This window comes from Ursus maritimus, unplaced genomic scaffold (genome assembly GCF_017311325.1).
Source record: "Ursus maritimus isolate PB19 unplaced genomic scaffold, ASM1731132v1 scaffold_10, whole genome shotgun sequence".
Taxonomy (NCBI): Eukaryota; Metazoa; Chordata; class Mammalia; order Carnivora; family Ursidae; genus Ursus; species Ursus maritimus.
In genome coordinates this window covers 22,362,541-22,389,752 of record NW_024423344.1, presented here as the reverse complement: position 1 = coordinate 22,389,752, position 27,212 = coordinate 22,362,541, and the positions used below count along the sequence as shown (strand labels likewise).

The window sequence follows — 27,212 nt, the reverse complement described above, 5'->3', positions numbered from 1 at the left end:
GGGCAGCCAGGATTGCCTGAGGAATGTCACATACATCCCAATGTGGGGGGTGGGGGGGTCGCAGCCTGTGAGTCCTAGCTTGCCTTCTGTTCCCTCATCATTTCCCCCTTAAACAATTTTGACCCTTAAATCTTTAAGGTTGTTGAAGGTGGAAGGTCTCATCTTCTGTAACATCTTCCTGCCGGATAGGGGTGTGGAGATGTTCCTACCTATGGGTCCGTACTGGTCACTGGGGAATGTAAAGGGGGTTACTAAAGGGGGAGGCAGCTGAATCCAATGCGGGCAACATAGATGAACCTCCTTGAGTAGAAGGGAATCATCTGTTAGCCAGAAGTTACAGCAGTGAAGGAGTCTTGGCACTAGTAAGGGAGACACCGGAAATGACAAAACAAGGTTAATATTGTAACAAGAGAAAGTCTTGAGTAAAAGACCTTTGATAGCTGACCTTTGATAATTTTCCTCCAGTCCAGGAGTTTAAAGCAATCACTAAAGAAAAGTGATCATTTAAAGTGCCAATTTATGTCAGTTAGAAACCCAGAAATATTTTGTGGTAATTAGACTGTATACACAGCATTGTTTTTATGCTAGCACAAGTTTCACCTTATGTAGCAGTTAAAAACATCTAATATCATTCTGTTTCGTAAAGCTGCTTTACGTATTTGTATTACCCTAGCATTTAATAGAGAAATGCTATTTTGAGTGTCATTTAGGGCTTTAACCATACATTTAGGAGTTTCCATTTGCCAAACAACATTCTCCAGTCTCAAGGAGGTAACAAAGATAGATGCTAGGTGGTCGTACCAGTGAGACACAGAACATGTCCACCATGGTTTTAAATTTGGAAGGTTGGCTGGGTTGGTAATGGTTTTAATAATGCATCCATGCATCCAGGCAAAACCCAAGAGTACAGTGGCCTATCCAGCCTGAGGGAAGCCATGGCCACAGGTTAGAGCTGCATAGCCATTGGGTCCCAGTCAGGAGCCAGTCATATAATAATGGGCTTCCTTGACCTGCAGTTAGGATTAAGGGCTACTTGGTTTAGGGCCATACATGCAATGATTTCAGGCCCCTATTTGATTGGGGAGTTATGATAGTAATCCACTTTTCTTTCAAATTGCACTGTGAGCATGGAGGAGCAAGAAAATACATTTGAAGTAAGTATAAATATTTTTAAGGCTTTTGCCAATTGCAAAGCACAGGTGGGCGCTATAAATTCTGCTTTGAGGGCAGACATGTATGCTGACAGGGCTTTGACCTCAACAGTCTTGAGTTAGAATTGACTATAACATACTCAGTTTTTCTTACCCCTCTTTTCCATGAAACTATTACCATCAGTGAAACAATTGTCCTCTGTATTTTCAATAGGGACATCTTAAATCTGGTCGACTAGAGAATAAAGAAGATCAATAACCTCTCAACAGTTATGCTCTATAGAAGTACAATGGTCAGGTCCAGGCCTAAGGGTAGCTGGGTTTGAGGTCTGACAGATTTCAAGTATTATTTCAGGCATACCTATGAGCATAGCCTGGTATTTAATAAGTCGGCTTCCCATCACCCATTGGTGGCTTTTGGTCTTGGACCTGATGTGAAGTCATTACAGTCAGAGACTGTCCCATAGTGAGCTTTGAGGCCCTTTTACCAGGAGGGCTGTTGTATGCTTGGCTAAAGTCTCTCCTTAATTGTATATCCATAGAGGTGGCTTGTAGGATAAATGTTAACTATGCAAGATGAAACCATTAAGAAGCCCTCTTTGTTTGAGGTCTAGCCTTAATATCTTAACAAGGAATCACTGGCAAGTGGGGGGAGACTTGTGAAGAGATAAGGGCATCCCCAAGTCATCATCCAGTCCAACCACAAGGAAAGTGGGATCATCCATTATCTCCACAAGCCCATAGTTGACCCTATGGAGTGGGGTATGCTCTGGCTTTCCGGAAATGATTTCATCATCCCAGCCACATAGAATTGGTCAAGATGATAGCTTTGTTGGGGAATCAATCTTTTTTCCCAGTTGTTTAAATAATCATATGCTCATGGGGTCCTGTTATTAGCCCCACAGAATAAAAAGCATGAAGATTATCTATACATGATACATTGCATAGAAATAGAAAAAAGCTATTTCTCTTAAGTTTACCTCAAGTTGTCTAGCTTAAGCAAACATTTAAGGACAATCAGATCTAGAATAACATTCCACAAACATGGGTTATTTAAACATAACTTTTCTCTCTAAAATAACCCGCATTTCCAGAGAGAGCCAAATCAGGACTAATTTGTTTGCAAAACAAGTCCAATTTTAACAAACTTAGCATAATTATTTATATAAGCTCAGCAAGAATAGCGATTGATCATATAGATCTTTTAGAATCTGCTTTGCTGGAACTTTTGTAAGGAATCTCCAGGTTGAACTTTTTAGTAGCCTCTCCAGGCCAGAAGCCAAGCCAAGTACTTGTCATCAGACGTGCCTGTGATACCTGTAGATTTGGGCGGATTGCTCTTCACGAGGTCCCCTATAGATCCTGAGGTTCCTGCACCTGCCAGAAGTGACATTCTTTACTCACCTGGTGAGGCTGCTGGCAACTCTGTAAGCAAGGTATCAGGCCATTTCCAAGGGGCTTTATGGCTCCAGGTTTCATAAAGTCAACCTTCGTTCCTGAAAGCTGTTTGGTCATATCTGAGTCTATGCACGTCTCTCAAATATGACATTCCACTCAAAGCCTTATGGTAAAAATAACCAGTGTTTCCAATGGTGTCCTCTTACAAGGAGAACAATACTTATTGAACTTTTGCAAATGATTATGACTGCCATGGAAGAAAGAATACTGAGACCTTTTTAATTTCAGAGGGTTCAGGTAGAGAGAAAAGTTAAAAGCTTTAATTTGCTTTATTATTATTTCTGTATATCACTGATGTCTTAAGAGAAAGTTTCCTCAATCTGGAAGAGCAAACATTAGAGAACCAGTAATGTTTTAAACAAGAGTCACAACACTATAATCTTTTAGTTTATTTATTCCTATATTACTAATTCTTGTTTAGTTTGAACACAGCTTTAGTTAATTCTGGAAATTCTTACCCATTTCAAGTTTAGGATTCTATAAAGATATCGAATACCTGTATCTGTCCTGAAGTCCTTCACATAGATTTCCTTGAAGATTAAACTCATTTTACAGGAGAGTAAGAACAAGTATAAATGACAAAAATACAGAATGGACATGGTTAGTAACTGATGAGCGTTTACAATATAGCTGGCAAGAAAATCAGGTTTCTTCTGTGACATGTAAGACTTCAATAGCCAGAAAAGAGTGATGATGACCTTATATTACAACACTAAAACTTTAGGAATTGTATATAATCTCTAGAAGAGTTACACCACTTACCCAAAAGTAACCTAAATCTTATCATTTGTTTAACAGTACTTCCAGGGTAACTTAGCATACCAAAGAAAAAGGCCTATTGAGTTAAAGAGACTTCATTTACAATTTAAATCTTGGTAAAGTTTGTTAAAACCTTAAAATTATAGCACTTGCCTGAATAGGATTACAGATCATTAAAAAACTATTTTTATGTAACCAAGGTGACAATAAGAGATTTGAAAGGCAAATATTTAGGGTTCTATAAGTTGTTAGCAAAACTTAGCTTAATAGGAGAAGTTTTAACTAAGTAATTGAAGACCTGTTAATGACGAAACATAGAAACTTTGTTTTCTGGGCAAACGGAAAACTGTTTACATTATCTTATTCAGAGCAGTTGAACAATTCAAGAAACCTTTCTCTTTTTAAACAGAGAAAAAGCGGACATAGATCTTTTACCACTGTATCTTAAAAATCCATTCATTTCACTCTTAGTCCTGACCACACCTAAAATTCCTTTCCAAAGATTTCCTTCTACAACTTTCTTTTGCATTCAGATTCTATCCCATGCTATCTTTCCAAACGAACATCTTATTTAGCACAATTATTACCCTCAACAAAAAAATGCATTTCGTATTCTCCTTACACATCTCCTCCTTTTGTACATACAGAGTTGCTTCCCTTCTTTCCATCATCCTTCATTACATTTAGTAGAGTTTTCTTAGAAACCTTAGTCTCCAGTGAAAACTAAGTAGTAGCCAACTGTGAACTGTTACCCCAAAAGGTTTAGATGGCAAATTTATGAATCAATTAAGCACAAAACTTGTTTACCAACAGATTTAAATATCCTTAGTTTCTTTGCAATAAGAAGTCAAAAGCACAAACCTACATCCAGTACTCAATGCTTTAGCACTGGATCCTATTTTAAAAAGACCTAGATGTCCAATGAATTCAATCCCATTTACCATCCAAGCAAAACCTTAAAAATTAAGGTTAGCAAAGACTTTGAAAGCTCTTTTAACAATTACCCATGAAAACTTTGAGACAATTGTTTTAGTCTTTTTACTAACAACTCACAACAGAGGTAACACAAGTTTGACCTTTAGTAAACCTTGATAGAATAAAAGTTTCACGTTTAGTGCTGATAACTTAAAGACATGCCTATCTTAATTAAACCAACAGGCTTAACTTAAATACTGAATTATGTTCCACCTGGATCCTCCCCATTGTCATTTTTTTTTAAATATTTTATTTATTTATTCGACAGAGAGACAGCCAGCGAGAGAGGGAACACAAGCAGGGGGAGTGGGAGAGAAAGAAGCAGGCTCATAGCAGAAGAGCCTGATGTGGGGCTCGATCCCATAACACCGGGATCACGCCCTGAGCCGAAGGCGGACACTTAACCGCTGTGCCACCCAGGCGCCCCAGCCCATTGTCAATTTTTACCTGAGACACTGGTGGGGAAACCTGGAGTGCATGGTGTTAAGTCCAGGGGGTCCTCTTCTTCGCTTCTTGATGGTGAGGGGAGGAGGAGCCATGGTGCCTGAGGCACCGAAGATGATACAGAAGCCAGTTGTGCAGGCCACACCCCAGGTGGTGCATAAGGAAGGGAGAGGGGGAGACAGAGGAGACAAAGTGCTGCCAGAAGGCAGAGAAAGGGTTCCCGGTTTTAGAGCTCATCAGCTTCAGCTCCAACAGCAGTAGACACCATGCTTTCCTGCCAACAAGGGGGAATAGGCAGTGTATGTCAGGCCAGAGAAGACAGGGAATTTCCCCGAAACAAAGGGAGTTTTGGCAGCTGCTTGAGAATATTCCTTAAAGTCCCCGTCCCGAGGGAGACTAACCACAGATGGCTCCAGTTATAGCCACTAACCCGGGAAATGAGTGAGGGAGAAACCCCCACATCTGTTAGAAGGAACAGTGATAGAGAAGAGAGTCAAGAGTCCCCTTTGCGTGAGATGGCCTGTGTTTCCTCCAGCAACCTGGGTTTACTCGGAGGAGGCCTATTTAGATAATTATCATCCAATATGTCAGGAGAGAGTTTACTAGCTGACCCATTCGGGCAAACACATTCTTCAAGAGGCCCTTAGGTCAGGGTCCGGGTGTAGAGCAATGAAGGCCTAGATACGAGCAATGAAGGTACCCTAGGTCCATTTGCTCGGTTCCTTACAGAAGAGATCTAACTGATAGATCCCACTGAAACCACGCAGTGTTACAGGAGATCAGTACTTTCCTAAATTTTGCAATCCGAATTGATTCCAATGGGTCAAAAGGCACCCCAAGGGAGAATCCTTGGGAACCGAAGAAGCAGCCTACTGAGGCCACGCTCAGAAAAGTAAATTAGGTCCATTACCAAATCCCCTCCGACTCCCGGGTGGCATCCCACGCAGGATATGTCAGAGGTTCCCGTGTGTCAAAAGCGACTGGAGGCGTCCCTCAAATAAGACATCGCTATTGATCACAATCTTGCCTTCCTGTGAAGGCATTCCTGCCGTAAAAGGCCCGTAGGAGGGATGCCGCCGTCCTTCCCCTACTCCATCGCATCCTAGGCTGCCGATGGGTGCGCCTGGTGAAGAGACTGAAATACTGTGCCTTGAAGGTCGTGCCGTGAAGGTCACACCTTATTTTGTCTTGCCTTGAAAGTATTTTACCTTGCCTTGAAGAACCAGCTGTTTTTAACCCATGGAGAACACTAGAAAAGTTTAACAAGGGGAAATTACCAAATTTTGTAGCCTAAGTAATTAGTAGAGGACACTGACGGAAAACAGTAAAGATAGAAGTCCATCATGGTCTAAGTGACATTCCAACACAGGTGGTCTTTACACCCAACTTCCCTAGGAAAGGGTCCCGGGTTGGGTTTTAGTTCAATCAGGTACTGGTTTCTGCCGGCTCCGAGTGGAGGTCCCGCGGCCAGAAGCGGCTAGACCAGGGATGTGGAGGGGATTGCATTAGATCCATCAGAAGGAAACCTCACACGGGAGTCTTAAGATTGGCAGCCGTGCTAGTCACTTAGATGGTTGTCCCGTGCCCAAGACAGACGACTTTGTATAAGGACAGCAGTAAAAAGAGGGCATCAAGTTTCTGGGTCTTATTACCATCCCGGCCAGGGTACTAACTTCCAGCCAAAAGGCAGGCTTTTTCCTCCCCATAGAGTAGCCATGGGCTAGAGGATTGCAGCCTGACCTATCGACATGAAAGTGTTCCAATAAGACTGTACTCCTTGAAGAGTCCCCAGAAAGGAGAGTAAAGGAGGAGAAGGGAAAGTACTCACCAATTTTGCACCGAAGCTCAGAGTCCGGATGTAAAGACTCAAAGTCCCACGTTCAGGCGCCATGTGATGAGGTTATAGAATATAGGTGAGGTTCAGTGGGGTGGAGTCCAGAGCCGACGACCAAGAAAAAGAATTCTTGAGGCGTCTTTGGTGCAAAATTGGTGGTTTATTAAAGCACAGGGACAGGACCCGTGGGCAGAAAGAACTGCCCTGGGTTGTGAGGGGTGGCTGATTAAATACTATGGGGTTGGGGGAAGGTAAGGAAAAAGGGAGGTTGAGAAAGGACTTTCATATGTTAAAGAAGACTTACAGGATACCGGAGGCCTTGCCATTGTCAAGTTAAGATTGTTTGCCCCTCTAGTAAGGCATTAACATGAAGATAGTTGGGAACATCCTGGATTCCTAGAAGTATCTGTCTATGGTCTGCAGGCTATAAGACATTTAGTTGTATTTACATTCCCTTCCGGAAACTAGGTTAGTGATAGAAATGCCTTGTTCTTATAAACTGCTAAGACATTTGCAAACTGAGGGAGACTCAAGTCTTGTAGGATTGTGATATCTATAGGTTAACTGTTTCTTTGTCCTTTAGGGCAACCAGGAGTGCCTGAGGAATGTCGCGTACATCCCATGGGGGGCGGGGAGGTTGCTGGGTGTCAGTTTCTACTTTGTCCTCAACTTGCCTTCTGTTCCCTCATCAATTGTGTATTGTTCCAATAATGACTAACTTGGAGCTGTACTTATTGTCACATGAGGAGATTATGTAAAAGTACATTGTAAACTATAAACTGCAGTACAAACATTAGTTCTTATTTAAGAACTAAGGATAACCCAGATTGTTTCTCTCTTAAATATACCCTAAGTTAATCTTTTCATATTCAGAGAGGAACCTTTTGAGTCATCAGATTAGTATTCCATATTTCTCTTGCCCAAAAAAAGCAAAACAGGAACAAAAGAAGAACATAGTTGAAATAGGGAAAATCAAATAAAAAGATTTGTAGAAAAGGATGCCACAGAAGCCAGTCTGAAACATAATGTATTTGGTTAAGGCAAGTTGAAAAGGAAAATAAAACATTTGGTTTACTGGTTATACAACCCTGTAGATGTATAAATAAAATCATTTGAGAGTGAGTAACGTATATCAAAACAACAAAGCTGTGAGAGCCTAAGAGAATTTATTACAGTGAACATTGAATGAAACAAGACAGAGAGGAGGTTATTTCTCAGGTAGACAAATAAATAGAAGTGCTTAAAGTTTGGAGTGTACTATGCTTTATAAGAAAATGTGGTAGGAAGGAAGGTAACACTTAATAATAAGAGAAAAGCAATTCCAGGCACACGCTTTATAAAACAAGGAAATACTGGATACCAAAATAAACAAGTGAATAAAAGCAATAATAAAGTGGACTAAGCTAAAGAAGATACAATTTAAATGGAAGAGTAAAGCAAAAGGTGCATTATGGAATATATATCTTACTATGGTATGTGCCCCCAACATTATTCAAAAATACGAAAACAGACTGAAATTATTTAAGGGGAAATAAAACCTTTCCTCATGATTGTTTTTTTTCCCCATTGGATTTGCCTTAATCTTTTAGCTACATTCTCTTCTAGTATTTTTTTACTGTCTTTTCAGGAAATTTAAAAGATTAAAAACATATAAGGGAATACAGCAAAACCCAAACACAATCTAGAATTAACAGTTATTAACATTTCATTGTTAAATGAAACTTTCAGTTTCTTAAAAAAAAAAGGGAAGGAGAGAAAGTGTGTCTCTTTGATCCATACCTAACTTCTTGCGGTGACAAGTTTCTTCCCCATCTGCCTTTCCAAGAGAACCACTATCATCATTTATTGTTCTAGTTAATTTTTAAATATTCATATAGCCACAAACAATATATAGTACTATCATAGTTTTTAAATTTCATGGAAATATTCATACATGTGTCATCTTGTTTTTCTTAGTATTATTTGGAGATCTAGTCATATTGCTATGTATAGATGTGTTTCATTCCCTTTAACTCTTGTTTGGTTTTTCATAATGTGAAATACTACATTTTATTTATCCATTCCTTTAAAGATGGGTAATTAGATTGGTTTTAAATATTTCCTATTTATAAATAGTAGTGCAGTGATCAGTTTTATCCTAGGCTTTCTTTTAAGAAAGTATTCATTGTGAAAGTCACCTATTAAGGAGATTAAAGATGTAATCTGGGATCTATAAGATTATCCAAAATGTAGAAGAAAGGGGCAAATGGATGAGAAAAAAAAAAGAGAATGATGAAAAATTACTGTCCTAAAAAAGAAGCTACTAACAGAAAACCAATAACTCCAGTGAATGCTGTAGAAATGCTTTCAGGATCATCCCTATGTTATAATGTTCTTTAGAAAATGTAAGCATTTCAAGCAAAAGTGGTAGGATTAGGGTCAGTGTGCTGCTGTTCACGGTGAAGGAAATCACAATGTCTAAACTAGGATTCAAAATTGCTCTGACAACTCTGAAAATAAAAATATATATCTTTTCCATTTGTAAATTTGTTATTACAAAAATATGAAATGTAGATATTTTCAATATATTAAAAAATAACGTAAACCTGCACTACAAAAGCATTGCTTATGGAAAAATCTGCCATATTTTATTCTGAACTAAAACAAAAACACCAGAAGCTAGAATAAGCAAAACAGAAACAACAAAAAAGATAACTTCTGAGTGTAAGAAAATATGAAGTCTGGAGGTAAGAGGCTTCACCAAGTACCACAGTAATGAAAATTATTATTAGATAAACACTCATTAAAAAAGAAGTTTTAGTGTCTATTAAAGTATAAGTATGTTAGAAGTATTGAGACAAAAACCAAAAAACCCCCCCCAAAAAACAGGTTAGCACCAGACTTAACTCCTACAGATGCTCAGAAAACATACCATCTGTATGCCCTTCTGGAAAACTTTCTCATATATCTTCTAGTGGACCAAAAGAATGTAGAAATTAGGATTGGGGAGGACATAGTATTAAAGATATGGCAGTGGCATGGAAACCATCTAAATAAGAAGTTAATGATAATAAATTCATGAGCTCTTAAACTTAGGGCTATGGAGTCCTTTAATGGTATGCAAAATTTTATGTTAATGCTGTATTTCTAGAGAGAGAGTTCATAATTCTCATCAGATAGTGAAAAGGGTTCATGACCCTAAAAGTTTAAGTATCACTATTATAGATACAGGGATCTTAAATAAAATCCTGGCAGTTCTAATCCAGAGAAGTATTAAAAGAGATGGCCAAGTGGAATTTATACTAGTCAAGCAAGAATGATTTAGTATTAGAAAATCCATTACTTTACCAAAGTAAACCATAGGAAGAAAAACATAACAGATGCCAAAAGACTTAAAAAATTCAATACCAACAATTAGAAATAGATGAATTATCTTTAATGTGATAGACAATATATTTCTCTAACATCTATGACCTATGTATTGATGAAACTCTAGAGGCATTTTCTTTAAATTAAGACAGGAATGCCCGCTATCATAATTGTTATTCAATATTTTCCTAGAAATTCTAGGCAGTACAATAGAATATCAAAGAAAATATGATTATTGAAATGTACACAGTAAAATTATTTGTAGATGATCTTACCTACCCTGAAAATTTAAGTCAAGTGTGAAATTATTAAGCTAAAAAAAGGGTTTAGTAGCAGTCACATAAAATAAAAATGTGAAAGTCTATACTGTTAGAAAATATGGAATAAAGTCCCCATTCACAAAACTAAAAAGTAAATAAATGGGGCTAATCACAAGAAATGTATACGTGAGGAAAATTAAACCTAAAGACTTTAATAAATGGTTAAACTTACTATGTTCCTGAATGGGAAAGCTATATATTACAAAAATGTAAATTCTTTCCAAATAAATTTATAGATTTAATTTAATATGAAATCCAAGCACTTGGATTTTTTTAAGTTGGCAAATACTATAAATTTAATGTCAAAAGGCAAAAAATCAGAAAACAGAGCACATTCAAAAGGAAAAATAGTGACAGAGGACTTGCCCTGATAAATCTCAAAATGTTCCGTCAACCTATGGAAAAAAACCACATTGGTATTGGTTTGCCTTAATTAGTAACAGCTTCATTAAGAGACAGAAAAAGCCTAGAAAATTATAGAACATTTTATATATTTATAAGAATGTAAGATATGATTAAGTCAAAAGTAGCACAGTAAAAGACTAATTCAGTAAATAGCTCTGGAACAATTGGATATCATTTGGAAAATTTAAGTTAGATCTTCATGGTACATCAGAATAAATTCCAGATGAAATTGGACTCCCAAATCATGGAAAAATTAATTATAAAATTAGAGCCCTAATAAAAATAATAATAAAGATTAGATGTCTTTTCATGACATTATGTGTTATGGCTTTATTCATAACGTTATTTACACTTATTGTAGATACTTAGTTGTCTGCCTAGAATGTAAGCTCCTTGAGATAGTAAGCTCTCATCATTGTTTCCACATAGCACCTGGTGTGTAGCAGGCACTCAGGAAATCTGATGGAAGAATGAATGAGTGAATGAACAAACCCCCAATAGGAAATTGGACAAAGCATATGAACAATTAACCAAAGGGGGGAAAAAAGACCAGTAAACATGAAATTATGTTCAAATCTCTATTATTTAGGGGAAAACATTAAGGTGGTAATAAAGTACTGTTTTTCATTAATCAAATTGGTTAAAAATTTCAAAATAATAATTATATCAACATTCATACAGTGTAAATTGGTCCAGCCTTTTTGGAAAGTAGTTTCATGGTCTGTATTGGTTAAAATGTGTGTACCTCCTAGCACCATGATTGTGTTTTCTAAATGTTGTTTCTCATTAAGCAGAACCATGGTCCTTTGGAGGAATAGCTGATTCTAGACCTGGGACTTCTTGGGACAGAAAGCAAGAAAGCTATCAAAGACTACCAAGTGTGTTGGAAAGATACAGGAGCAAACTTGGAGGAGCTCCCACTGGCCAAAAATAGCACAATTGAACATCTAAAGAAATAATCATTGTGATTGATTTAAATACATTAAATATATAAAAATCCATGGGTTCATGATAACATTTTAAATATCAGTCACTTTGATAGTTGCTTGGATACAACTCACCATTCTGAATTCTAGTAAATAAAGAGAAAGAATCAAGCATTTATCCTGCTTTTCCTATACTAACTGTATATCAGATAACCCAAGAGTTGATGAGGAAAATTTCTTCTTTATCAAAGAATTCCAGCCAGAAAATGCAGTAGAAATGTTAGAATTGGAAGATTGTTATTTTTACAACTTCTCCCATTCCCAAAGAAACCGTAGCCTTAGGCCGGTGCTGTCAAACTAATGGTGGTAAGAACAGGTGTTTTGTTTTGTTTGAAACTCCAAATTTATTGAGGAATACACTTATAAAATGCAATGAGATGTTGCAGCAATGTTAAATTTCTGTAAAAATCTCTGAACTTTTGCATCTTTATATTTTTGCACTTATTATGAACTGTTAGCTAACCACGGGTGACTGACACCACCACACCTTGAGTAGCACTAGCCTAGACAATGATCCTGAGTGAATAAACAAAACTATTAAGTGAAAGAAAGATACAGAACCACCACACCACCAGCCTAATAACTTAAATCTACTCAAGCTTCTAGAACTGACTACTGATTTACCAAATAGAGGGACAGAGGGATGAGTTAAATGACACCAGCACAAGGAAAGCATCAACCAAATTCCAGAATGTGGGAAATGCTATAGGGCAAATGACACAATTTATTCAACTTCAACAAATAAATGTCATAAAATGAAGAGGGGACACTGCTGTAAGATTAGAGGCAAAAAGATATCTGAATCAAATACAATGTGTGGAACTTTTTGAAGTCTGATTGAAACAAATTTAACAATCACCGAAATGTGGAGATGGGTCACTGAGATTGTATGTTTTTTCAAAGCCTTGTTTGTTAGATGAACATACTGAATTATTTCAGGAAATGTCTAGGATTTGCTTTAAAATACTCCAGCATATTCTACTGTGGGGCAAAAGAGGGAAGAATAGAAGAAGTAAAACGGGCAACGTGTTGATAATTGAAGTTTGGTAACAAGTGTCAAAGATAAATAAAACCAGACATTAAGGTGATGAAAACTGATTTTATTCAGTAAGTACTGACAGTAGGGGAAAAAAACTGAAGTTCATTCTGATTTGTGCTGGGGTGACTGGTGTTTTAAAGGTGTATGAGGGAATAGAGATAGAGGAAGAGGGAAACCCAAGTGAAAAATTACAGAGAGTCAGTGTGAATGCCTCTGAGGCCAGCTGTGTGTGGTAGCTGGAAACCATCAAAGTTAGGATTTATCCTCCCACAGAGATTGGAAGACAGAGGCCCTACCCTTCCTGATGATTAACTTTCAAGGGAAGGTCCTTCAGGACCTGGAGAAAGGTACTCCTGAGATGTTGTAATTAAATACACTGTTGTAATTAAATACATTGAGGAATGGAGGAAAGATTCACAACTGTAAACCCTTTTTAGTAAATGCTCTAAGAAAGAAAGGTCGAAGGGCTTATCTTCAGGTGTTGACTAGAAGAAACCTTAAACTCTCCTGACAGCCTTGTGCTTTCTCAGGCAACACTTTACTGGGGGCTTGGGTCCTCCCAAAGACATGGCCTTATGCTGCTAGAAGCCTTGCTAGAGTTTGGTTGTCTTAGTGCACGGGTTTGGACTGAGTCATCGTGTGCTGAGAATTCTACAGTTCTTACAAGTACGTGACGGTCCAATATAGCAGTTTTTTTTTTTTTTAATGAGAAAAATACATAGTTATGTATAAGTTCGTAAGTTGTATTAATAAGAGGTTATTTTAAAATGTATATTCTTGTTACCCAATAATTTGTCTTAAAGGAAAGTATCCTAAGGTAACAATCAGGAATTTCGTCAAGGATTTATGTATGAGGATGTTCATCAAGGTAGTAACCTGTAGGAAAATTGGAAACAAATGTTTTCAACATTAAAAGATTTATGAATATAGTACATCCTTTCATCTATTACGTTGTAGGACATTGCAAAACATCAAGAGCCATTGATTGATGAGGCTCTGCAAAACAAGCACTCTCATAAATTGCTGGAAGAGCTGACCCCATGGAGAACAGTTGGCAATCTCAACAAAATTACTAATTCATTTACCCTGTGACCTAGTACTCCCACTTCTGGAAACGTATTCTGAAGTGATATCTCTACGTGTTTGAAACTGTTATGTACAGGTTATTCATTACATCATGCTTTGTGAAAGCAAAAGATTGGAAACAATAGAAGACTAGTTAAATAAATTGTGGAATTTATGCAGAGGAGTGCTATATAGCTGGAAAAGGGATGGAGAACCTCATGTCTGTGCATTCAGTATAGTAGCCACTAGCTACGTGTGACTATTTAAATTTGAATTATTTGAATTAAAATTAAATTTGAATTGATGAAAAATTAAATTCAAAATTAAGTTTTATGATCATATTAGCCACATTTAAAGTGCTCAGTAGCCACATGTGGCTAGTGGGGCTACCAAATTGAACAGATAAGGAACATTTCTATCAATGCAGAAATTCTTATTGATAGTGCTGTTTTATATAGTGAACATAAAAATATCTCCAAAATACCTATATAGATTTTGTAATAACAGATATCTAAAGATAGAAAATATTAGGTAAAACAAAACTTAGGTACTTTATGAAAAATTAAAACTCGTGTTCTATACACATGGAATCTTTTCACAGATTTTTTTTTCTTAAAATCAGTAACCTCTCCATTTTCTTGTGTCAGCTGATCATTTTCATATATGTTAATATGCCAGGTGGAATACACATTGCAGAAGAAATCCAGTTGGTATAATTATTGCAGGATTCTTAATTATTTTTTTTAGCTAGCCTTTCCTGTTTTTTACAAGCAAGAATTTTGAACCAAGCATGCCTGAAGAAGTAACATTCCTCAAAATGCATGCTCTAAATGCTAGGTGCTGTAGCACAGAGTTGCAGCTATCATCACAACTTTCTGGGATATTCTGAAATTAGGTTGTGGTACAATAGGAAGAATATTCTGTCTTTGTCCTGGTCCCTCATTTAGCGTCTAATACCTTTGGAATTTCCTCAAGAATGAGTGTCTTTGGTGTGCTAATGAAATGACTTGGTGATGGGCTCCCAGTTAGCTTCAGGGTGGAGGCTGGTCACCAAAGATTAAACCTCCATTAGAAGCTTGAAACTTTCAGTCCTACCTCCCAGCCTCCAGGGAGGGGAGAATGGCTGGAGATTCAGATAATCTCCAGTGACAAATGATTTAATCAATGGTGCTTATGTAGTGAAGTCTCCATAAAAACCTCTAAGTGGACAGGGTTCTGTAAGCTTCCTGGTTGATGAAGGCTTTGAGGTGCTGGGAGGGTGACGCACATGGAGAGGGTAGGCCAACTCCATGCCCCGTCCCACTTCCTTTGTTCTATGTACATCTTACATTTGGCTGTCCTTGAGCTGTATCTTTTATTATAAACTGATAGTAGTAATTAAAACATAGTGATATTACTGTAATAGTAATAAAAGTGAGTCTTTCTAGCAAATTATAAAACCTGAGAAGGACATGTGAAAACCCCTGTGTTGGTCAGAAGTTTAAGTGGCCTGGGGGTGCCTGGGTGGCACAGCGGTTAAGCGTCTGCCTTCGGCTCAGGGCATGATCCTGGCGTAATGGGATCAAGCCCCACATCAGGTTCCTCCGCTATGAGCCTGCTTCTTCCTCTCCCACTCCCCCTGCTTGTGTTCCCTCTCTCGCTGGCTGCCTCTATCTCTGTCAAATAAATAAATAAAATCTTTAAAAAAAAAAAAAAAAGAAGTTTAAGTGGCCTGGAACTTGAGTTTGGCATCTGAAGTGGGGACAATCTTGTGGGACTGAGACCTTTAACTGCTGGTATCTGATGCTGACTCCAGGTAGATAGTGTCAGAACTGAATTGAATTATTGGACACCACCCAGTTGAAGAGGTGGAGCTAGAAAAAGACACCATGTATTTGATGTCCAGAGGAAAAAAAACCCTTAAGGTGTAACTTTGATATGGTTATAGAACATGATAAGTAAAATGTTTATTTCAGAGTCTGGCTTGTCTTAGTGATGTCTAAAAAGAAGATAATCGGAACTAATTTACAGGAACTAATTTAGTGTGCATTGTTTTTTAAAAATGGGGAATTGTATGGGGCGCCTGGGTGGCTCAGCCATTAAGCGTCTGCCTTCGGCTCAGGGCGTGATCCCAGAGTCCTGGGATCCAGCCCCACATCAGGCTCCTCTGCTGGGAATCTGCTTCTTCCTCTCCCACTCCCCCTGCTTGTGTTCCCTCTCTCACTGGCTATCTCTCTCTCTGTCAAATAAATAAATAAAATCTTTTTTAAAAATGGGGAATTGTATATACTTGAGATACTAATGAATAATTACTTTTAAACAGATCTACAAAAAATAACGAAATCCCTCCTTTGGAAACTAAAGTTGCATACATCAGAGAAAAGAAATCATCTTTGAATCTATCTTATCGACGTCATGACTGCTCTCGAACTTGTCTGATGAAAACACCACTAACCTCCAAAGGAGAAAACCCTCTGCAGCTACCAATCAAATGCCACTTCCAAAGACTACATGCAAAGACAAACTCTCATTCTTCAGCACTCCATGTGAGTTATAAAACCCCTTGTGGAAGGAGTCTACGAAACGTGGAAGAAGTTTTCCGTTACCTGCTTGAGACAGAGTGTAACTTTTTATTTACAGATAACTTTTCTTTCAATACCTATGTTCAGTTGACTCGGAATTACCCAAAACAAGAAGAAATTGTTTCTGATGTGGATATTAGCAATGGAGTGGAATCCGTACCCATTTCTTTCTGTAATGAAATTGACAATAGAAAGCTTCCACAGTTTAAGTACAGAAGGACTATGTGGCCACGTGCATATTATCTAAACAGCTTTACCAACATGTTTACTGATTCATGTGACTGTTCTGAGGGCTGCATAGACATGTGAGTAGAAAAACATGGCATTTCAAAAAGTCTTCTGAATGTGAGGGTACTTGTCACGAAGTCCTGCTATGTATCAGTTTGTCTATTTAAACTCTGTTCACCAAGAATCTAAAATGGAAAGATACACTCTCTCACTAGCAATAGAAAAGAAAACTCTTTGCCAAATATTATAGTAATATGAATGTTATTTCTTCCAAAGATGAATATTTCCTTTAATCTAGTACCATAATCATAATAGCAACAAGTCCAGCTAATGCCATGTAACAGTGCCAGACACTGTAACAAGTGCTTTACATATACTTTTTTACTTAATCCTCACAAAACCCAGTGAGGTAGCCAGTATTACTTCTGTGTTACAAATGAGGAAGTTGAAAAGCCAATTTTAAGGTCATAGGGCAAACAAACTGAAGAGTCAATATTTGAACCTTTGAACCCATGCTTTTTACCATTATGTTATATGTCTTGTTTTACTTTTACAAGTATTTCCTTGCTACTTCTTTATAAAGTTAAAGGTGCTTATAATTCATATTCTCAAAACATTGGCATTCCACTAAAAAAACATATTCTAATGCAGTTAAAAATTTGAAGATTTTATTTTAAGGGTATGTAAGATACATGTAGTACGTAGGCATATATAGAGTGGAGTTGCATGATATACATTTAATTTAATGCAGATTTAGCTACTAGACAAAAGAAAAACAAATAAAGAATTTAAATAGTATAGACAGTAGTTTCACCATCTCAGTTAGTTGAAGTGTGAGAGGAGATATATAAATCTGCTGTTAGCTCAGTTTGGCTCAGTTCCTTCAGGCCTGTCATAGAGGAAATCTCTCACACTGTCAGGTTTTATTCTGTTTTTAAAATAAGGGTTGTATTTTGTTTAGTTTTGTTTTATTTTTAACATTGCATCTAAATATAACTGACATGTGGCCAAGCCCAGTCTCTCAGTGCTGGAGAAAAAAACTGTTGGACTATATTTACTTAATGGTCAGTTTATAAGATTTTTTTTTAAAAAGAATCTTGACTATATATGATTTTTTAAAAAGATTTATTTGACAGGGGGAGAAAGGGAGAGGGAGAGTAGGAAGGGAGCAGAGGGAGAGGGAGAAAGAATCTCAAGCAGGCTCCACACCTGGGGAGGGCTTGATCTCATGACCCTAAGATCATAACTTGTGCTGAAATTGAGAGTCACTTAACCCACTGAGCCACCCAGGCACCCCAACTATATATGATTTTTGCTTTAACACTGTAGACACTAACCTTTATTTAACATGTACCACCAATATACATATTTTCATCTGTTGGTCAGAAATTATAAGATAAATCACAAAAGCAAAGGCTGAAACCTGCTGGGATCTGGAAGTGGACACAAGCACTGTGGCTAGGGATTTTAACTCTTACAGGAATGGGAATTAAACGTGTCCCATGCATGGCAGAGTGGGCACTGAGTTCTCCAGGGGATAGAAACCAGGACCACTACAGGACTAGGAAGTAGGCTAATTATCTCACATAGCCTGGAATTGGATTAACAACAGCTGGTTTTAGAGCAGTGAAACCCATAGTCACAGCCAGAGCAATGAGGAAAGGAGTCAACACAAAGGAGCACCCAGGAGTAAACCCCACAGAAAGGTAGGATTTCAGTCAAAGCACACAGAGATGTTTAGGACCATCAAGGCAGCATGAGTCCCAACAAATGGGAGAATTCACACCTAAAGAATCAGAGATAAATACAGAATCTGATAAAAGGAGACTTTATGTTTTTTAAAGATTTTATTTATTTATTTGAGAGAGAGCGAGCACAGGGGGAGGAGCAGAAGGAGAGGGACAAGCAGACTCTGGACTGAGTGCAGAGCCTGACATGGGGCTTGATCTCACGACCCTGAGATCATGACCCAAGCTGAATTCAAGAGTCAGATGCTTAACTGACTCACCCAGGCACCCCTATCACCCTTTGTCTTTTGATTGAAGCATTTAGTCCATTTACATTTAACATAATTATTAATAGGTATGTACTTATTGCCATTTTATTAATTGTTTTCTTTTTTTTTTAATTTTAATTTTTTATTATGTTATGTGAGTCACCATACTGTTAATTGTTTTCTGGATGTTTTTGTAATTCTTCTCCATCGTTTCTTCTTCTTCTTTTTTTTTTTTTTTAAGATTTTATTTATTTATTTGACAGAGAGAGACAGCCAGCGAGAGAGGGAACACAAGCAGGGGGAGTGGGAGCAGAACAAGCAGGCTCCCAGCAGAGGAGCCTGATGTGGGGCTCAATCCCAGAACGCCAGGATCACGCCCTGAGCTGAAGGCAGGCGCTTAACGACTGCGCCACCCAGGCGCCCCTCCATCCTTTCTTCTTGTTCTCTTTCCTTAAGGTTGATTACTTTCTTTAGTGTTAGGCTTGGTTTTCTTTCTTTTTCTCTTTTGTGTCTCTATTATAGATTTGTGGTTACCACGAAGTATAAATATAACATCCTTAGGGGCACCTGGGTGGCTCAGTTGGTTAAGCACCTGCCTTCAGCTCAGGTCATGATCTCGGGGCCCTGGAAACAAGCCCATGTCAGTCTCCCTGCTCAGCAGGGAATGTCCCTCTGCCACTCCCTCTCCCTTATATGCTCATGTGCTTGCTCTCTCAGTCTCTTTCAAATAAATAAAATCTTCGTATATAACATCCTAAGTATATAGCAGTCTATATTAAGCTGATGGTCATTAAGTTTGAGCATTTTCTAAACAATCCTCATTTTTACTTCCCCCTCCCTCATTTCATATCTATGTTGTCATATTTTATATCTTTTAATTTTGTGAGTATGCTTTCATAATTTTCTTCTAATTGTGGCCTTTTCTTTTCCACTTAAAGAAGTCACTTTAACATTTCTTGTAAGGCCAGTTTGATAGTGATGAACCCTTTAACTTGTGTGTCTGGGAAGGTCTGTATCTCACCTTCAGTTCTGAGTAATAATCTTGCCAGATAGAGTGTTCTTGGTTGTAGATTTTATTCTTTCAGCACTTTGAATATATCATACCACTCCCTTCTGGCCTGCAGAGTTTTTGCTGAAAAACAGCTGATAGCTTTATTAGATTTCCCTTGTATGTTACTAATTGCTTCTCTCTTGTTGCTTTTAAAATTCTATCTTTATCTTCAATCTTTGACATTTTAATTATTATGTGTCATGATGTGTATCTCTATGGGTTCATCTTGTTTGGAACTTTCTGTGCTTTCTGAACCTGGATGTCTGTTTCCTTCTCTAGGTTAGGGAAGTATTCAGATGTTACTTCTTCAAGTAAGTTTTCTACACCTTTCTCTCTCTCTTCTGTTTCCAGGACCTTTATAATCCAAATGTTTGTTCACTTGATACTGTCCAAGAGATCCCTTAACCTGTCCTCCTTTTTTAAAAATTCTGTTATCTTGGGGCATGTGGGTGGCTCAGTTGTTAAGCGTCTGCCTTCGGCTCAGGTCATGATCCCAGGGTCCTGGGATCAAGCCCCACATCGGCCTCCCTGCTCAGCGGGAAGCCTGCTTCTCCCTCTCCCACTCCCCCTGCTGGTGTTCCCTCTCTCACTGTGTCTCTCTCTGTCAAATAAATAAATAAAATCTTGGAAAAAAAAAAACATGTTATCTTCTCATTATTCAGATTGGGTAGTTTCCTTTACTCTATCCTCCAGATTGCTAATATGTTTTTCTGCATCCTCTAATCTGTTGATTCTCTTCTAATGTATTTTTCATTTCAGGTATATTCTTCAACTCTGATTGATTCTTTTTCATATTTTCTGTCTCTTTGTTGATGTTTTCACTGAGTTCATCCTGTCTTCTCTGCAGTCCAGTGAACATCTTCATGGTCATTACTTTGAACTCTTTTATCAGGCATATCGCTTATCTGCATTTCATTTAGTTTATTTTCTGAGGTTTTGTGTAGTTCTTTGTTTAGAGCATATTCCTGTCTTCTCATTTTACTTGACTTTCTGTCTTTGCTTCTATGAATTAAGCAGAATGGCTACTTCTCCTAAACTAGAAGTAATGATCTTGTACATGGTTATGTCTATGGAGACTGTGTGCCTGGTGAACTCGGGCTGACTGACTGGAGCTGTGGCTGGCTATTGTGGGCTGGAGGCCCCAAGGGACTCTGTGCTGGGGCTGTCTTAGTGGGATGCCTGAAGCTGAAGTTGGTGCAGGATGGGCAGTCCTAGGGCTCTCAGTGCAGATGGCACATTGGCCAGGCAGCTGAAGCGAAAGTGGGTATGGGCTGGGGTGGTCCCAGGGCTCTTTACAGAGAGGGTACAGCTGGGAGTACAGCTGAAGGGTAAGTGGGTATGAGGCCAGGGGTCCCAATAGTTCTTTATTCAGGGGGGCTCTGGCAGGGTGGCTGGGGCTGAGGCAGGACATGGATCAGAAAGTTCTAGGGTGCTGTGCACCAGGGGTGTGCAGACATCACCTAGAGCCAAAGTGGTATGAGCCTGGACTGTTCTAGAATACTTCGCACCTGTGTCACCTTGACGAGATGGCTGGAGCTGTAGTGAGTGCTGACCAGAAGTGTGCATTGTGTGCTGCACTGGGGCTGCTTTGATGGGATGGCTAGGGATGGTGTGGGTTAGGGGCCCAGAGTTCACTCTAGCGGTAGACCCACTAGGGTACCCGGACCCTTTCCCTGTCTGCAGTATCAAGGGGGAGAGGGAGTATCAACCATGGTGTTCACCAGCCCCTCTGACTTGGAGAGAGTTTCAGCAGCTTCCCTGCCATTTTGCACAGTTCTAGGGGCTGAGTCCTTTATATCCTAGTAGCTCTTTTAAACTAAGGCTTTTTTCTGTGCCCCAGCGTGTCCGAGGTTTGCTGAGGTCGCAGGCTGGCTAGGACATCCAGACCCTACTCTGATCTGTGCTATCAAGGTAGAGAGGAAACGTAAACTGTGGCGCTTACCAGCCCCTCTAACCCAGATAGAGTTCCAGCAGCTCCCCTACCAAATGGCAGGGGTCTAAGGCTAGTTCCTTTATATTCTAGTTGTCATTTTAAGCTTTTTTTCCCCTGTGCCCCAGGGCAGGCAGATCTGCTCACCAATCCCTCTCCATTGCAATAGGAAGTATCAGAAGTGGTGGGGGTTCCCTTTGCTACTGTGTCTCTGTCTCTCTCTGTGTGGTCTCTCAATCTTTTTTTGTGCAGAAGCTGTTTAGTCAGCCTTCAGTTCTTCTTCAGGAGGCATTGCTCTTTAATTAGGTAGATACAGTGTGTCCATGGAGGAGGTAAGCTCAGGGTCTTCCTACATTGCTGTCTTGAAGGAGAAAAATCTATGGTTGCATGTCTTCTGCTTAGCAACATTATAAAAAACAGATCTTAGTAGCCAGATGGCCAGCATGAATCTCCCCCGTCTGTTTTCATGTCATTGGAGGGAGAGAGAATTTAAGATGTCTGCAGAACTACCTGTGCCCTTTCAAGTGTGACACACATAGGTGTATCCATTGGAGGAGAGAGGACCTAGGAGAATTTTCACAAACTAGCTTCTGCTGAATAGGAAATGAAAGGAATTCATTTAAAAAAATTAAAACTCATATATTTAAGATTTTATTTCATGAGTAAATAGAGGTACAGGGCAGTTTATAGTTATTGATAAATTTTTGGTAGTTTTTGTCTTTTAAAGAGACCTGTTCTGTTAGGGAAGAAGTCCAACTGTCCATGAGCCAAGTGACTTCTAAGTACAATTTATCCTTTACTATATGATTTACATTTTTACCAAAACTCTCTTTACTTAAGTTGGTGCTTTTTTATTCTAACTTCTCCATCTGTTGCTTTCCTTTTAGAACAAAATGTGCATGTCTTCAGTTGACAGCAAGGAATGCCAAGACTTGCCCCTTGTCAAGTAATAAAATAACCACTGGATATAAATATAAAAGACTACAGAGACAAATACCTACTGGGTAAGATACCTTGAGGATTTGTTGCAGGGTGTTTGTATTTTTGAAGGTGGGTACTTTATTGTTGTGGTCTGTAGTCTCATAGATATCATTAAATATTAACTTTTTATATCAGAAATCTATATTAAGGAATAAAAAAACAAACTTATAAATTGTTCTTGGAAATTGAAGTCAGAAAAAAAAAAAAAAGAAAGAAATGTAAGTCAGCACACACGTAGCAGGCAGAGTATACTTAAACACCCATCTGCTGTGAGTCTGGCTCTTACCTTCTAGGGTTAGACTAGTTTGGGCAGCCATTTACCCATTAAGAAATAATTTGCAAAGCTCCTCTAAGAATTGGGAATTTTCAAACTTTAAAAATTGTTGTTATTAAAAAAATACATAGAAAGAGAAAAGCTTTCTTTCTACACATTCCTTTCCCAGACATTACTAGACATTTTTTAAAAGCTAGCATTTATTATGTGCCAGGCATTGCCTTAAGCACCTTGTAAATACTGAATCATTTAATCATGAAACAACCTTATAAGATAGGTACTATTACATATAGCCATTTTAAAAAATGGGAAATTGATAACTCATCGAACATCACACAGGTAGTAAATGCCTGGAGCTATGATGAGAATCCAGTCAGTCTAGCTTTAGGAGCCTTCACACTTAGTCTGCCCCCTGTGGTAATTATTAGTATAAACTGCTTCTGCTTTTAGTTTAGGATATCTGATGGATTTTTTTCTTGCATATTTTATTGACAGCATTTATGAATGCAGCCTGTTGTGCAAGTGTAATAGAAGAATGTGTCAAAACCGCGTTGTCCAGCATGGACCTCAAGTGAGGCTACAGGTGTTCAAAACTGAGAAGAAGGGATGGGGAGTACGCTGCCTAGATGACATTGACAGAGGGACATTTGTTTGCATTTATTCAGGTAAAGCAAAGGTTAATTATTCAAATTACTATAGTAAGATCTGCATTTCTGAATCTCCATTTTACTAGGTCTTATAGCAAGGACAGGAGCAACAATATAGAGGAGGAGCATCAGAGGGGGGCAAGTGACTGGGAAATTCAGCACTGAAGGGATGAGGAGATACCGAATATTCCAGAAAAGAAAGGCTCAGAGATAAAACTTGGGTTATTGTGTGAGGCATATTTGTTTTTGTCTCCATGGCCACAGATGCTTTAGGATAAGTTAAGAAGACTTTTTGAATAAGAAAACTAAATGACTTGCTAAGGTAAAGATTATAATTTGAACTGTTAGAATTTAACAAGTTAAGTCTGTAGTAAATACCTGCACAGGATGATTCAGGCAGTGACATGAAGCAGCTCATTCCATTTAAGGGACTCGAGAGAGTAGCCCACGGTCTAAGCAAAGCTTCCCAACCAGTGTTTTATAGTTGTGCCGTTACTGGTTTTTTCTGGTCACAACCCCTAGGCCAGACATATCAGTCTCAGTAGTCTCAGCCATTTACCCCGGAGTATCAGGCAAAAATCCTCACTTCCTTTGTACACCATGAAATGAGAAAGGTTAAGGAAACATGGCTCTGGAGCCAGTCTAAAGGAATTGTGCTGGACCAAGTCTTGGCAGCAAGGCAGCAGGGACCAGAGCAGCCATCCTCATCTGAAATTCCAGCTTCACTTCAGTGAGAGCAAGAATTAGTATAATTCATAGCAGCCACACTTGGATCCCTGTCACATACTACACAATTTGCCACACATTCATCTCTCATATTTCTCAAAATCACTCTTCATTGAAAGTCAGTTGCCTTATAAGGAGCCACATGGTATCCAGGAAGTATCATTGGCTTTGCATTACTAGAAAATGAACCTAAGGTATCTCTCTGATTCAACTGCTGATTTTGACTTGGGAACTATAGTTTTGAGTCCCTTAAAAAAAATGCATAAACTTTAAAATTTAATATTACACTAGAACTTAATATGAGAACAATAGGCACATATTACCTCAGATTTAAATAGGTCACGTTATAAAAAAATATGTTTTTTTTTTAAGACTTTATTTCAGAGAGAGCAGGAGGGGGGTGGGTGGATGGGACGCAGCAGAGGAGAGGTAGAAGCAGGCTCCCCACTGAGCAGGGAGCCCAGCATGGGGCTCCATCTCAGGACCCTGGAATCAGGACCTGAGCCAAAGGCAGATGCTTAACTGACTGAGCCACACAGGTGCCCCTAAAAAAAATATGTTTTAACTGATAAAGCATTTTAACTAGACACAAAAGCTGCAATCTTGGGGCGCCTGGGTGGCTCAGTCGTTAAGTGTCTGCCTTCGGCTCAGGGCGTGAGCCCAGGGTCCTGGGATCGAGCCCTACATCGGGCTCCCTGCTCTGCTGGGAGCCTGCTTCTTCCTCTCCCACTCCCCCTGCGTGTGTTCCCTCTCTCGCTGGCTGTCTCTCTCTCTGTCAAATAAATAAATAAAATCTTAAAAAAAACAAAACTGCAGTCTAAAGAGTGGAGTTCACCATGGGGTGCCTGGGTGGCTCCGTCTGTTAAGCGTCTTTCTTCCCCTCAGGTCATGATCCCAGGGTCATGGGATCAAGCCACACATCAGGCTCCCTGTTCAGTGGGGAGTCTGCTTCTCCCTTTCCCCCTCCCCCTGCTTGTGCTCACTCTGTCTCTCAAATAAATAAATACATATATTTTTTAATTTGACAGAGCGAGTGAGCACAAGCAGGGGGAGCAGCAGAGAGAGGGGGAGGGAGAAGCAGGCTCCCTACCGAGCAGCGAGCCTGACACAGGGCCGATTGGACCCTATAGTCATGACCTGAGCCGAAGGCAGATGCTCAACGAACTGAGCCATCCAGATGCCCCAATAAATAAAATCTAAAAAAACAAAAAAAGAAGAAGATTGGAGTTCACCTCTCTAATTTTCTAGAATGCTTTCTGATTTATATTTTTGTTTATTATTGTACCTAAATCTATTCTCTTTCATTTTTTAAAATTTTTATTTATTTATTTATTTTTTAATGTTTTTTTATTACATTATGTTAGTCACCATACAGTACATCCCTGGTTTCTGATGCAAGGTTCGATGATTCCTTAGTTGTGTATAACACCCAGTGCACCATGCAATATGTGCCCTCCTCACTACCCATCACCAGTCTATCCCATTCCCCCACCCCCCTCCCCTCTGAAGCCCTCAGTTTGTTTCTCAGAGTCCATAGTCTTCCATGCTTCACTCCCCCTTCTGATTACCCCCTTTCTTTATCCCTTTCTTCCCCTACCGATCTTCCTAGTTCTTATGTTCCATAGATGAGAGAAATCATATGATAATTGTCTTTCTCTGCTTGACTTAATTCACTTAGCATTATCTCCTCCAGTGCTGTTCATGTTGCAGCAAATGTTGAGAACTCGTTCTTTCTGATAGCTGAGTAATATTCCATTGTATATATGGACGACAGCTTCTTAATCCAGTCATCTGTTGAAGGGCATCTCGGTTCCTTCCACGATTTAGCTATTGTGGATAATGCTGCTATGAACGTTGGGGTGCATATGGCCCTTCTCTTCACTACGTCTGTATCTTTGGGGTAAACACCCAGTAGCGCAATGGCTGGATCATAGGGTAGCTCAATTTTTAACTTTTTAAGGGACCTCCACACTGTTTTCCAGAGTGGCTGCACCAACCTGCATTCCTACCAACAATGTAGGAGGGATCTCCTTTCTCCACATCCTCTCCAACAATTGTTGTTTCTTGCCTTGTCAATTTTTGCCATTCTAACTGGCGTAAGGTGGTATCTTAGTGTGGTTTTGATTTGAATTTCCCTGATGGCTAATGATTTTGAACATTTTTTCATGTGTCTATTAGCCATTTGTATGTCATCATTGTAAAAGTGTCTGTTCATATCTTCTGCCCATTTTATGATTTGTTTATTTGTTTCTTGCGTATTGAGTTTGAGAAGTTCTTTGTAGATCTTGGATACCAGTCTTTTATCTGTAGCATCATTTGCAAATATATTCTCCCATTCTGTGGGCTGCCTCTTAGTTTTTTTGACTCTTCCTTGGCTGTGCAGAAGCTTTTTATCTTGATGAAGTCCCACAAGTTCATTTTATCTTTTGTTTCTCTTGCCTTTGGAGATGTGTCATGAAAAAGGTTGCTTTGGCTGATGTGGAAGAGGTTGCTGCCTATGTTCTCCTCTAGGATTTTGATGGATTCCTGTCTCACATTGAGGTCTTTCATCCATTTGGAGTTTATCTTTGTGTATGGTGTGAGAGAGTGGTCAAGTTTCATTCTTTTGCATGTAGCTGTCCGATTTTCCCAGCACCATTTATTGAAGAGACTGTCTTTTGTCCACCGGATGTTTCTTCCTGCTTTATCAAAGATTAGTTGCCCAAAGAGCCGAGGGTCCATTTCTGGGTTCTCTATTCTGTTCCATTGGTCTATGTGTCTGTTTTTGTGCCAGTACCATGCTGTCTTTGTGATCACAGCTTTGTAGTACAGCTCGAAATCTGGCATTGTGATGCCCCCAGCTTTGTTTTTCCTTCTCAACAGTTCCTTGATGATTCGGGGCCTTTTCTGTTTCCCTACAAATTTAAGGACTATTTGTTCCAGTTCTTTGAAAAATGTCATCGGTATTTTGATTGGGATAGCATTGAAAGTGTAGATTGCTCTGGGTAGCATGGACATTTTAACTATGTTAATTCTTCCAATCCATGAGCATGGA

General features: G+C 39.0%; 1 protein-coding gene across 5 annotated transcripts in view; it reads left to right on the top strand.

Annotated features, from left to right (window-relative positions):
• Positions 1-27,212, top strand: part of LOC103677615 (SET domain bifurcated histone lysine methyltransferase 2) — a 93,497-nt gene that overhangs the window by 22,476 nt on the left and 43,809 nt on the right. For all 5 annotated transcript variants that reach the window (XM_040622718.1, XM_008706875.2, XM_008706878.2 and 2 more), the window contains 3 exons: positions 16,087-16,650; positions 22,438-22,554; positions 23,301-23,470. In XM_040622718.1, coding sequence (XP_040478652.1) covers positions 16,087-16,650; positions 22,438-22,554; positions 23,301-23,470 — 851 coding nt within the window. The remainder of the gene's footprint in view (positions 1-16,086; positions 16,651-22,437; positions 22,555-23,300; positions 23,471-27,212) is intronic.